Raw genomic sequence first — 14,756 nt, 5'->3', positions numbered from 1 at the left:
CATTACATTTTCTATTCCTTCAAAATTACATTTTAGATTAGGTTGAAGAAAAAAAAGCAAAATAATATTTGAATTTATTTTTAATTTATATAAAAATATACTCACTTGTAGCTTTCAACTTGTCGACAGGATGAGACTGTAACAAAGGAATCTGCTCTTGGATTATAGCTCAGGGGACCGGGTAAAAGAAATCCTGGCAAAAATCTGCCAAATGCATAGCTTTCCTGTTCAAAAAACATTAGTACTCCATCCATTGACTGGATACAAATCAAATCCCTTCCTGAAAAAAATAAAATTAACATTAAATTATAACCTTACAATATATACAGAATGCTACCAACAAGTCATAATTATAAAAATTACACAGAGGGTAATTCTTTTTCTTTAATTAAAAAGGTATGAGCGTTCATGGACCCTTTACTACCAAACTAATCTTATTTAAATTATGCAATTTTGGTGAGGCTGGGATTATTATTACTATTATCATTTAATTATAAAGTACAAATGCATTATGCATTGCTATGATATTGGGTATAAATATCAGAATATAAATTAATCAAAGGGGTATAGGGCCCTGCCCATGAGTCACTGTTGGCTGTAATCGGCCTTTACAATAGATGATCAATAAGAAAGATGGACTTATTAGCTTACATTCTGTCTTCCATCAGAAGAAAGAGGATAGAGTAATATAAAGGCACCATAGTTTGAAAACTATAAGAAAGCTATGATGCTATGGAAAATATATATTATGAAGAAGGGACTGCTTGGATTCAAAAAGAAGTATGTAAGACGAGGTTTAGCACCACTGCAACATTATATGTCAGACAAAGTTCAGCACCACTGCAGAATTACCTAAGCTGACAGACAGGGAACTAAAGAGACAACATGAAGGGTAAGACATTAAAAAAAAAGGAAGAGGAAAACAGTATTTTAGACTCACCATAAAATCCCTTTACTCACATTCTAAGTGACTGTGCACATGAAGTACAAGATGATTCATGACAAGTGGAATAATAGTAATCCACTACTAAGAGAAAGGCAGACACTTTAAATAAGAAAACTGAACCAGATTATGTAACTCTCCTGGGCACTGAGATCAACAGGAACTAAGCAATTTATATGAAAAGTATTAAAAAAATCTGTAATGGAGGGTACTGAGTTTTATTCAATCAACACAACTAGAAAATCCCACAAAGAGGGAATCCTAATTAAGGCAGAAGAGGGTGTCTGTTTTGTAGAAGGACAGTACCACTGCTAATTAGTATATAAAGGTTCATCAAGATTGTGTAAGGGCACTTTCTGGGATTTTGGCAAAAAGAAAAAAAAATTCACAATTTAAGGAATTGTATAATAGCACCGGCAGAGGAAATTTGGTCAAAGTTTACAGGACTGTTTTGTCCTGGTAAAATTCCATGTAAGGAGGTTTACAGGTTAGAACACTCAGCTTTAGTACACATGCACATGCAAAAGTAACTGCTACCAGGAAAAGGGTTTACAATATGGAGCAGTAGGTAGAACAAATGCATTTGAAATGGGGTCATTGTAAAGCCTTAAAGTTATATTAAAGATCCCAAAGAGAACAGAAGCCAAAAATATAAAAATGAGCTAAAGATTGAAAAATTATAAAAATGATCCAAAGACCGAAGAAATAGATGGAAATCAAGGTAGAGAGCAAGACATGACTGAAACAGCTGAGGCAGTGCCAATTTTAAAGCTTCAACAAAAACCTTAAATAAGCCCCCATAAACAACTGTCGGAAGCAATTATATCTGGAAGGTTCCTACAGATTTCCAGACTATTAAGTTTGCCATCCATCAACACTTAATTAGGATGTAAACTATGATGTAGTTCCTAGAGGTGAGTAGATTGTGAGCCTAAGTAAAAGTATTAACCGCATATGAAGAGAAAACCTTGCATTTTAGTATCAATGGTTCAGTAACCAAGACAAGATTCAAAAGAAGCAAGCCTATATAGAGGAATGCTGCTTGAGAGAACAAGTCTGTGTAAATGGAAAGGCAGATGAAAGTGTACTGTACTGTAACTGTTTTATGTGTCCCATTGACAGTGTCTGATGAGGCCATATTGGGACAACAAGGATGGCTTAATGTTAATCCTGATTGACATTTTAAAAACTTGTGTACGTTACCTAAAAATGTCAAGGGTAGAGCTTCCACAATTTGCCAGTAGGCTATTAGAGTTTGTGGCCTAGGTAAGTCCCATCTAAATACTATGAAATCTACAGAGGTTATTTTATGAGTACCAGAAAACTGTGATGAGATTGTGGTTAAGGTTATACAAGTCTTAGGTCCCACACTTAGAATACAAATCACTGAAATTGGCAAAACTTGAAACTCTTCCCAAGCCATTATTATTCACACTTCTCTCTTCATTATGGGTGCCTTCTAAATATTCTGCCAGGACTGGTTCATCAAGTAGTAGCCTGAAAACTGAGGAATTATGAGTGAACCACTTTACAAACTGAATTTTAGCGAAGCCTTAACTTTGTGGTGGACTGAATAATTAAATAAGCTTCTGGTCCACTGGGAGAAGAATGGTTTGTAGATGTTTCCAAGCAGAAACTTTGAAAAAATGGATTTAAAGATTCCTCCCTTCTTCAAGTGGTGGCTTCCTAGGAACCCTCTAGTCATAAATCACCTTCTGCTTTATGTGCTGTCACAATGAACTTGAGAGAAATTCACTAACAATAATAGACTGTTAGATTATAAAACAGCACTATCAGAAGACTTAAAAATGCATAAGGGACATCAAGTAAAAAACTTTGCCACGTATAATTAATTAAATATACTCTAAAAGAAATGATGGAATGTAGAAATAAACTGCACAATTCCACCTGTAGCAGACTACCTACAAACCACCTGTAACCATTTAGAATTCAACTCTGATATACAACCATATCACTACTATAGCAGAAACAAAATGCACCACTAAAAATAAGAACTACACTCAAACTCCCAAACCAGTGCAGCAAAAATAGCTAACCCTATGTCATCATCCATTCATCTGTAAACAAAGGACCCTCCCTTAAAGAGAAAGTAAAGTCAACACTAAATTGTTTACGATTCAAATAGAGAATGCAATTTTAAACAACTTTCCAATTTACTTCTATTTTCTTATTTGCTTTGCAATCTTGGTATTCTTTGCTGAAAAACCGTCCTAGGTAGACACAAGTTCAGCAATGTCAGCAATGCACTGCTGGGAGATAGTTGCTGATTGGTAGCTGCACATATGTCATTTGTTTACTCAATATGTTTAGCTAGCTACCAGTAGTGCATTGCTGCTCCTTCAATAAAGGATACCAAGAGAATGAAGCAAATTTTGATAATAGGAGAAAAAAATCGTTACAATTGCATGCTCTATCTGAATCATGAAAAAAAAATTGGTTGCATGTCCCTTTAAGCAATCTATAACCCATCCATACATAAAAACAAGTTATATCAGGAAAACTCAACAACCGTAAGACCTATATAACTAACAATAATTACTGGTGAGGTAACCTAAAAGAAACAACATATTGCAACTGTTACCTGATGCACAATTCAGATACAAACCAACGCACGGGACAGTATCAGCAATTCATTTCAATAACAACTATAAAAACAACCAAATAAGGCCTAGTTATAAGTGGTAAAGTTTGGAAACTGGTGTTCACATAAAAAATTTTCCTAAGACTTTAATGGAAATATTTTACCACCAGTTTCCAAACTTTACCACCTCAGTGGAAACTGGGCCTCAGTAGGAGGTGTGAGCATGTGGCCTACCATTACACCATGAAAGCTGGTTTTAACCATTTTTCCAAAATGAAAATATTAATAACATTATTTTTAAGCCATGTTGTACATTTCTAATACCATTAATGTCACTTTAAAGTGTGGAATGGCAGCACAAACCAACTATAAAAAATGGAATATGCAGTGTTGAGGTTTCAATATATATTTTAGAATTTAAATGCCCAAAAACATAAATTATGCTTACCTGATAATTTAATTTCCTTCTGTATGAGGAGAGACCACGGCATCATTCCTTACTTTTGGGAAATACTGAACCTGGCCACCAGGAGGAGGCAAAGACACCCCAGCCAAAGGCTTAAATACTCCCCCTACTTCCCTCATATCCCAGACATTCTGCCAAGGGAACAAGGAACAGTAGGAGAAATATCAGGGTATAAATGGTGCCAAAAGAGAAAAACAAATTTTGGTCCGCCCATCGGAGTATACGGGCGGGGCCATGGACTCTCCTCATACAGAAGGAAATTAAATTATCAGGTAAGTATAATTTATGTTTTCCTTCTTAATATGAGGAGAGTCCACTGCATCATTCCTTACTGTTGGGAAAACTATACCCAAGCTCTAGAGGATGCTAAATGATAACGGGAGGGGTAAAGGAAAGGTGGACCCTAATCTGAGGGCACCACAGCCTGTAAAACCTTTCTCCCAAAAGCTGCTTCAGTCGAAGCAAAAACGTCAAATTTAGAAAAAGTATGTAAGGAGGACCAGGGCGGCTAACTTGTCCTCCTTACATACTTTTTCTAAATTAGACGTTTTGGCTTACAAATCTGGTCCATAGAGGCCTCGTTCTTACAGGTCCAAGAGGAAATCCCCATTCTAGTGGAATGTGCCATAATCCTCTGAGGAGGTCTAAGTTCTGCTGACTCGCAAGCTAAGCGTATAACACTCCTCAACCAAAAAGATAAGGAAGTCGAAGAGGCCTTCAGACCCTTACGCTTCCCAGAGTAGATAACAAACAAGGAAGAAGTTTGTCAAAAAACAAAATTTATGCTTACCTGATAAATTTATTTCTCTTGTGGTGTATCCAGTCCACGGATTCATCCATTACTTGTGGGATATTCTCCATCCCAACAGGAAGCTGCAAGAGGATCACCCACAGCAGAGCTGTCTATATAGCTCCTCCCCTAACTGCCACCTCCAGTCATTCGACCGAAGACAAGCAAGAGAAAGGAGAAACTATAGGGTGCAGTGGTGACTGTAGTTTAAAAATAAAAAACACCTGCCTTAAAATGACAGGGCGGGCCGTGGACTGGATACACCACAAGAGAAATAAATTTATCAGGTAAGCATAAATTTTGTTTTCTCTTGTAAGGTGTTTCCAGTCCACGGATTCATCCATTACTTGTGGGATACCAATACCAAAGCTATAGGATGAAGGGAGGGACAAGGCAGGTACTTAAACGGAAGGCACCACTGCCTGTAAGACCTTTCTCCCAAAAATAGCCTCAGAAGAAGCAAAAGTATCAAATTTTTAGAGTTTAGAAAAAGTATGAAGCGAAGACCAAGTCGCCGCCTTACAAATCTGTTCAACAGAAGCCTCATTCTTAAAAGCCCATGTGGAAGCTACCGCTCTAGTGGAATGAGCTGTAATTCTTTCAGGAGGCTGCTGGCCAGCAGTCTCATAAGCTAGGCGTATTAAACTTCTTAACCAAAAAGAAAGAGAAGTTGCCGAAGCCTTTTGGCCTCTCCTCTGTCCAAAGTAGACCACAAACAAAGCAGATGTTTGACGAAAATCCTTCGTAGCTTGTAAATAAAATTTTAAAGCACGAACCACATCAAGATTGTGTAATAGACGTTCCTTCTTTGAAGAAGGATTAGGACATAGTGAAGGAACAACAATCTCCTGATTGATATTCTTATTAGATACCACCTTAGGAAGAAAACCAGGTTTGGTACGTAACACTACCTTATCTGCATGGAAAATGAGATAAGGGGAATCATATTGTAAAGCAGATAACTCCGAAACTCTTCGAGCCGAGGAGATAGCTACTAAAAACAGAACTTTCCAAGACAAAAGTTTAATATCTATGGAATGCAAAGGTTCAAACGGAACCCCTTGCAGAACCTTAAGAACTAAATTTAAACTCCATGGTGGAGCAACAGGTTTAAAGACAGGCTTGATTCTAACTAAAGCCTGACAAAACGCCTGAACATCTGGAGTATCAGCCAGATGCTTGTGCAAAAGAATAGACAGAGCAGAAATCTTAAATCCCTTTAAGGAACTAGCTGACAATCCCTTCTCCAATCCTTCTTGGAGAAAAGATAATATCCTAGGAATCCTGACCTTACTCTATGAGTAACCTTTGGATTCACACCAATGAAGATATCTACACCATATCTTATGATAGATTTTCCTAGTGACCGGCTTTCAAGCCTGAATTAAGGTGTCAATGACCGACTCAGAGAAACCACGCTTTGATAAAATCAAGCGTTCAATCTCCAAGCAGTCAGACGCAGAGAAATTAGATCTGGATGGTTGAAAGGACCCTGAAGCAGAAGGTCCTGCCTCAGCAGCAGAGTCCATGGTGGAAGGGATGACATGTCCACCAGATCTGCATACCAAGTCCTGCGTGGCACGCAGGTGCTATCAAAACCACCAAAGCAATCTTGGCAATCAGACGAGAGAGCAGAGGAAACGGTGGAAACACATAAGCCAGGTTGAAGGACCAAGGCGCTGCTAGAGCATCTATCAGCGCTGCCTTGGGATCCCTGGACCTGGATCCGTAACAAGAAAGCTTGGCGTTCTGATGAGACGCAATGAGATCCAGTTCTGGTTTGCCCCATAGTTGAATCAGCTGGGCAAATACCTCCGGATGGAGTTCCCACTCCCCCGGATGAAAAGTCTGTCGACTTAGAAAATCCGCCTCCCAGTTCTCTACTCCTGGGATATGGATAGCTGATAGATGGCAAGAGTGAATCTCTGCCCATAGAATTATTTTTGAAACCTCCAACATTGCTAGGGAACTCCTTGTTTCCCCTTGATGATTGATGTAGGATACAGTCGTGATATTGTCCAACTGAAATCTGATGAACCTGACTGCAGCAAGCTGAGACCAAGCTTGAAGAGCATTGAATATTGCTCTTAGTTACAGAATGATTATCGGAAGGAGTGCCTCCTCCTGAGTCCACGAGCCCTGAGCCTTCATGGAGTTTCAGACTGCACCCCAGCCCAGAAGGCTGGCATCTGTCGTTACTATTGTCCAATCTGGCCTGCGGAAGGTCATACCCTTGGACAGATGGACCCGAGATAGCCACCAGAGAAGAGAGTCCCTGGTCTCTTGATCCAGATTTAGTAGAGGGGACAATCTGTGTAATCCCCATTCCACTTACTGAGCATGCAAAGTTGCAGCGGTCTGAGATGTAGGCGGGCAAACGGCACTATGTCCATTGCCGCTACCATTATCAGGTAAATCTTCATTTCTACAGAATCTATCAGAGTTCCTAGGAAGGAAACTCTTGTGAGAAGGGATAGAGAACTCTTTCCTTCGTTCACCTTCCACCCCGTAAAGATTATTGGTGCCGTAGCTAACCCAAAGGGAAGAGCCACAAACTGGTAATGCCTGTCTAGGAAGGCAAACCTGAGAAACCGATTATGATCTCTGTGTATCAGAATGTGAAGATAAGCATCCTTTAAATCCACGGTAGTCATATATTGACCTTCCTGGATCATAGGTAGGCTGGTTCGAATAGTCTCCATCTTGAAGGATGGGACCCTGAGAAATTTGTTTAGGATCTTGAGATCTAAGATTGGTCTGAAAGTTCCCTCTTTCTTGGGAACTACAAACAGATTTGAATAGAAGCCTTGCCCCTGTTCCTCCTTTGGAACTGGGTCGATCACTCCCATAACTAGGAGGTCTTGAACACAATGTAAGAATGCCTCTCTCTTTATCTGGTTTGCAGATAATTGTGAGAGATGAAATCTCCCTTTTGGGGAAGAAGCTTTGAAATCCAGAAGATATCCCTGGGACACAATTTCTAACGCCCAGGGATCCTGGACATCTCTTGCCCAAGCCTGGGCAAAGAGAGAAAGTCTGCCCCTACTAGATACGTTTCCGGATCGGGGGCTGATCCTTCATGCTGTTTTAGAGGCAGCAGCAGGTTTTTTGGCCTGCTTTCCTTTGTTCCAAGCCTGGTTAGGTCTCCATACTGGCTTGGACTGGGCAAAATTTCCCTCTTGTTTTGTATCAGAGGAAGTTGAAGCTGCGCAACTCTTGAAGTTTCGAAAGGAACGAAAATTAGTCTGTTTGGTCCTTAATTTGTTGGACCTATCCTGAGGAAGGGCGTGACCTTTTCCTCCAGTAATATCAGAAATGATCTCCTTCAGTCCAGGCCCGAATAGGGTCTGCCCCTTGAAGGGAATGTTGAGAAGCTTAGACTTTGAAGTAACGTCAGCTGACCAGGATTTGAGCCATAGCGCCCTACGCGCCTGAATAGCAAAACCTGAGTTTTTAGCCGTTAGCTTGGTTAAATGAACAACGGCGTCAGAAACAAATGAATTGGCTAGCTTAAGAGCTTTAAGCTTGTCAAGGATATCATCCAACGGGGTTTCTACCTGTAGAGCCTCTTCTAGAGACTCAAACCAGAAGGCCGCAGCAGCAGTGACTGGGGCAATGCATGCAAGGGGCTGGAGAACAAAACCTTGTTGAATAAAAAATTTCTTTAGGTAACCCTCTAATTTTTTGTCCATTGTATCTAGAAAAGCACAACTGTCCTCGACAGGGATAGTAGTACGCTTCGCTAGGGTAGAGACTGCTCCCTCCACCTTAGGGACCATTTGCCACAAGTCCCGTGTAGCGGCATCTATAGGAAACATCTTTTTAAAAAGAGGAGGGGGAGAGAACGGTAAACCTGGTCTATCCCATTCCTTAGTAATAATTTCTGAAAACCTCTTAGGGATTGGAAAAACATCAGTGTAAACAGGCACTGCATAGTATTTATCCAATTTACACAATTTCTCTGGGACTACAATGGCGTCACAGTCATCCAGAGTTGCTAAAACCTCCCTGAGCAACACGCGGAGGTGTTCAAGCTTAAATTTAAATGTAGACATATCAGAATCAGGTTGAAGTGTCTTCCCTGAATCAGAAAAATCACCCACAGATAGAAGCTCTCCTGCTTCGGCTTCTGCACAATGTGAGGGTATATCAGACATAGCTACTAAAGCGTCAGAGAGCTCTGTATTTGTTCTAGCCCCAGTGCTGTCTCGCTTTCCTTGTAACCCTGGCAGTTTGGACAATACCTCTGTAAGGGTATGATTCATAACTGCCGCCATGTCTTGTAAAGTATACGCAATGGGCGCGCTAGATGTACTTGGCGTCCCCTGAGCGGGAGTTATAGGTTCAGACACGTGGGGAGAGTTAGTCGGCATAACTTCCCCCTTGTCAATTTCCTCTGGTGATAAATCTTTTCAAGCCAGAATATGGTCTTTAAAATTTATAGTAAGATCAGTGCATTTGGTACACATTCTAAGAGGGGGTTCCACAATGGCTTCTAAACATAATGAACAAGGAGTTTCCTCTATGTCAGACATGTTTAACAGACTAGTAATGAGACCAGCAAGCTTGGAAAACACTTTAATAAATGTGAAAAAGCAGAATATAAAAAACGGTACTGTGCCTTTAAGGGAAAAAAAACAAACACATAAACTGCAAAACAGTGAAAAAAAGCAGTAAACTCTACAAATTTTTTACATTGTGTATAATAGACTAAAATAGCATTGCACCCACTTGCAAATGGATGATTAACCCCTCAGGCTCAAAAACGAAGCAGAAAAACAGTAAAACCGTTATAAACAGTCACAAGCAAACTGCCACAGCTCTACTGTGGCTCCTACCTGCCCATAAAACGACTTTTGTAGGCACAAAAACCCTTTACAGAGAGGTCCTATATGTCAGGGGACTCCTTCAGGGAAGCTGGATGTCTCATACTGTAAAAACTACAATTAGAGCGCGAAAATAGGCCCCTCCCACCATGTACTCAAAGTGAAAGGGTCTTAAAAAACTACTCCTAGGAGAAATCTAGTCAGCCATGTGGAAAACTAGGCCCCAAATAAAGATTTATCACCCTCAGTAAAAAAACGTTTTTTTATATATCATGCAAACGTTTTACATACTAAGTAATAAGAGCAAGTAATATGACTATTACCCTTTACTGCAAGCATGATCCCAGTCGTTTGTTAAATCACTGTAATCAGGCTTACCTTAAATATATCAGGCACTGTCAGCATTTTCTAGACCTTTTCTAGGCTTAAATACTCCCCCTACTTCCCTCATATCCCAGACATTCTGCCAAGGGAACAAGGAACAGTAGGAGAAATATCAGGGTATAAATGGTGCCAAAAGAGAAAAACACATTTTGGTCCGCCCATCGGAGTATACGGGCAGGGCCACGGACTCTCCTCATACAGAAGGAAATTAAATTATCAGGTAAGTATAATTTATGTTTTCCTTCTTAATATGAGGAGAGTCCACTGCATCATTCCTTACTGTTGGGAAAACTATACCCAAGCTCTAGAGGATACTAAATGATAACGGGAGGGGTAAAGGAAAGGCGGACCCTAATCTGAGGGCACCACAGCCTGTAAAACCTTTCTCCCAAAAGCTGCTTCAGTCGAAGCAAAAACGTCAAATTTAGAAAAAGTATGTAAGGAGGAGCAGGGCGGCTAACTTGTCCTCCTTACATACTTTTTCTAAATTAGACGTTTTGACTTACAAATCTGGTCCATAGAGTCCTCGTTCTTAAAGGTCCAAGAGGAAATCCCCATTCTAGTGGAATGTGCCATAATCCTCTGAGGAGGTCTAAGTTCCGCTGACTCGCAAGCTAAGCGTATTACACTCCTCAATCAAAAAGATAAGGAAGTCGAAGAGGCCTTCAGACCCTTACGCTTCCCAGAGTAGATAACAAACAAGGAAGAAGTTTGTCAAAAAACAAAATTTATGCTTACCTGATAAATTTATTTCTCTTGTGGTGTATCCAGTCCACGGATTCATCCATTACTTGTGGGATATTCTCCTTCCCAACAGGAAGCTGCAAGAGGATCACCCACAGCAGAGCTGTCTATATAGCTCCTCCCCTAACTGCCACCTCCAGTCATTCGACCGAAGACAAGCAAGAGAAAGGAGAAACTATAGGGTGCAGTGGTGACTGTAGTTTAAAAATAAAAAACACCTGCCTTAAAATGACAGGGCGGGCCGTGGACTGGATACACCACAAGAGAAATAAATTTATCAGGTAAGCATAAATTTTGTTTTCTCTTGTAAGGTGTTTCCAGTCCACGGATTCATCCATTACTTGTGGGATACCAATACCAAAGCTATAGGATGAAGGGAGGGACAAGGCAGGTACTTAAACGGAAGGCACCACTGCCTGTAAGACCTTTCTCCCAAAAATAGCCTCAGAAGAAGCAAAAGTATCAAATTTGTAGAGTTTAGAAAAAGTATGAAGCGAAGACCAAGTCGCCGCCTTACAAATCTGTTCAACAGAAGCCTCACTCTTAAAAGCCCATGTGGAAGCTACCGCTCTAGTGGAATGAGCTGTAATTCTTTCAGGAGGCTGCTGGCCAGCAGTCTCATAAGCTAGGCGTATTAAACTTCTTAGCCAAAAAGAAAGAGAAGTTGCCGAAGCCTTTTGGCCTCTCCTCTGTCCAAAGTAGACCACAAACAAAGCAGATGTTTGATGAAAATCCTTCGTAGCTTGTAAATAAAATTTTAAAGCACGAACCACATCAAGATTGTGTAATAGACGTTCCTTCTTTGAAGAAGGATTAGGACATAGTGAAGGAACAACAATCTCCTGATTGATATTCTTATTAGATACCACCTTAGGAAGAAAACCAGGTTTGGTACGTAACACTACCTTATCTGCATGGAAAATGAGATAAGGGGAATCATATTGTAAAGCAGATAACTCCGAAACTCTTCGAGCCGAGGAGATAGCTACTAAAAACAGAACTTTCCAAGACAAAAGTTTAATATCTATGGAATGCAAAGGTTCAAACGGAACCCCTTGCAGAACCTTAAGAACTAAATTTAAACTCCATGGTGGAGCAACAGGTTTAAACACAGGCTTGATTCTAACTAAAGCCTGACAAAACGCCTGAACATCTGGAGTATCAGCCAGACGCTTGTGCAAAAGAATAGACAGAGCAGAAATCTGTCCCTTTAAGGAACTAGCTGACAATCCCTTCTCCAATCCTTCTTGGAGAAAAGATAATATCCTAGGAATCCTGACCTTACTCTATGAGTAACCTTTGGATTCACACCAATGAAGATATCTACACCATATCTTATGATAGATTTTCCTAGTGACCGGCTTTCAAGCCTGAATTAAGGTGTCAATGACCGACTCAGAGAAACCACGCTTTGATAAAATCAAGCGTTCAATCTCCAAGCAGTCAGACGCAGAGAAATTAGATCTGGATGGTTGAAAGGACCCTGAAGCAGAAGGTCCTGCCTCAGCAGCAGAGTCCATGGTGGAAGGGATGACATGTCCACCAGATCTGCATACCAAGTCCTGCGTGGCACGCAGGTGCTATCAAAATCACCAAAGCTCTCTCCTGCTTGATCTTGGCAATCAGACGAGAGAGCAGAGGAAACGGTGGAAATACATAAGCCAGGTTGAAGGACCAAGGCGCTGCTAGAGCATCTATCAGCGCTGCCTTGGGATCCCTGGACCTGGATCCGTAACAAGGAAGCTTGGCGTTCTGATGAGACGCAATGAGATCCAGTTCTGGTTTGCCCCATAGTTGAATCAGCTGGGCAAATACCTCCAGATGGAGTTCCCACTCCCCCGGATGAAAAGTCTGTCGACTTAGAAAATCCGCCTCCCAGTTCTCTACTCCTGGGATATGGATAGCTGATAGATGGCAAGAGTGAATCTCTGCCCATATAATTATTTTTGAAACCTCCAACATTGCTAGTGAACTCCTTGTTTCCCCTTGATGATTGATGTAGGATACAGTCGTGATATTGTCCGACTGAAATCTGATGAACCTGACTGCAGCAAGCTGAGACCAAGCTTGAAGAGCATTGAATATTGCTCTTAGTTACAGAATGATTATCGGAAGGAGTGCCTCCTCCTGAGTCCACGAGCCCTGAGCCTTCATGGAGTTTCAGACTGCACCCCAGCCCAGAAGGCTGGCATCTGTCGTTACTATTGTCCAATCTGGCCTGCGGAAGGTCATACCCTTGGACAGATGGACCCGAGATAGCCACCAGAGAAGAGAGTCCCTGGTCTCTTGATCCAGATTTAGTAGAGGGGACAATCTGTGTAATCCCCATTCCACTGACTGAGCATGCAAAGTTGCAGCGGTCTGAGATGTAGGCGGGCAAACGGCACTATGTCCATTGCCGCTACCATTATCAGGTAAATCTTCATTTCTACAGAATCTATCAGAGTTCATAGGAAGGAAACTCTTGTGAGAAGGGATAGAGAACTCTTTCCTTCATTCACCTTCCACCCCGTAAAGATTATTGGTGCCGTAGCTAACCCAAAGGGAAGAGCCACAAACTGGTAATGCCTGTCTAGGAAGGCAAACCTGAGAAACCGATTATGTCTCTGTGTATCAGAATGTGAAGATAAGCATCCTTTAAATCCACGGTAGTCATATATTGACCTTCCTGAATCATAGGTAGGCTGGTTCGAATAGTCTCCATCTTGAAGGATGGGACCCTGAGAAATTTGTTTAGGATCTTGAGATCTAAGATTGGTCTGAAAGTTCCCTCTTTCTTGGGAACTACAAACAGATTTGAATAGAAGCCTTGCCCCTGTTCCTCCTTTGGAACTGGGTCGATCACTCCCATAACTAGGAGGTCTTGAACACAATGTAAGAATGCCTCTCTCTTTATCTGGTTTGCAGATAATTGTGAGAGATGAAATCTCCCTTTTGGGGAAGAAGCTTTGAAATCCAGAAGATATCCCTGGGACACAATTTCTAACGCCCAGGGATCCTGGACATCTCTTGCCCAAGCCTGGGCAAAGAGAGAAAGTCTGCCCCCTACTAGATACGTTTCCGGATCAGGGGCTGATCCTTCATACTGTTTTAGAGGCAGCAGCAGGTTTTTTGGCCTGCTTTCCTTTGTTCCAAGCCTGGTTAGGTCTCCATACTGGCTTGGACTGGGCAAAATTTCCCTCTTGTTTTGTATCAGAGGAAGTTGAAGCTGCGCCACTCTTGAAGTTTCGAAAGGAACGAAAATTAGTCTGTTTGGTCCTTAATTTGTTGGACCTATCCTGAGGAAGGGCGTGACCTTTTCCTCCAGTAATATCAGAAATGATCTCCTTCAGTCCAGGCCCGAATAGGGTCTGCCCCTTGAAGGGAATGTTGAGAAGCTTAGACTTTGAAGTAACGTCAGCTGACCAGGATTTGAGCCATAGCGCCCTACGCGCCTGAATAGCAAAACCTGAGTTTTTAGCCGTTAGCTTGGTTAAATGAACAACGGCGTCAGAAACAAATGAATTGGCTAGCTTAAGAGCTTTAAGCTTGTCAAGGATATCATCCAACGGGGTTTCTACCTGTAGAGCCTCTTCTAGAGACTCAAACCAGAAGGCCGCAGCAGCAGTGACTGGGGCAATGCATGCAAGCGGCTGGAGAATAAAACCTTGTTGAATAAAAATTTTCTTTAGGTAACCCTCTAATTTTTTGTCCATTGTATCTAGAAAAGCACAACTGTCCTCGACAGGGATAGTAGTACGCTTCGCTAGGGTAGAGACTGCTCCCTCCACCTTAGGGACCGTGTAGCGGCATCTATAGGAAACATCTTTTTAAAAACAGGAGGGGGAGAGAACGGTACACCTGGTCTATCCCATTCCTTAGTAATCATTTCTGAAAACCTCTTAGGGATTGGAAAAACATCAGTGTAAACAGGCACTGCATAGTATTTATCCAATTTACACAATTTCTCTGGGACTACAATGGCGTCACAGTCATCCAGAGTTGCTAAAACCTCCCTGAGC

General features: G+C 41.3%; 1 protein-coding gene across 1 annotated transcript in view; it reads right to left on the bottom strand.

Annotated features, from left to right (window-relative positions):
* The window catches only part of BBS9 (Bardet-Biedl syndrome 9), a 1,102,055-nt gene that overhangs the window by 832,139 nt on the left and 255,160 nt on the right, over positions 1-14,756 (bottom strand). The window contains exon 6 of the mRNA XM_053714434.1: positions 106-280. Within this exon, the coding sequence (XP_053570409.1) occupies positions 106-280 (175 nt within the window). The remainder of the gene's footprint in view (positions 1-105; positions 281-14,756) is intronic.

Source organism: Bombina bombina, chromosome 5 (assembly GCF_027579735.1).
Source record: "Bombina bombina isolate aBomBom1 chromosome 5, aBomBom1.pri, whole genome shotgun sequence".
Classification (NCBI taxonomy): Eukaryota; Metazoa; Chordata; class Amphibia; order Anura; family Bombinatoridae; genus Bombina; species Bombina bombina.
Note: the sequence above shows the minus strand (reverse complement) of the source record. Positions and strands in the feature narration are given on the sequence as shown.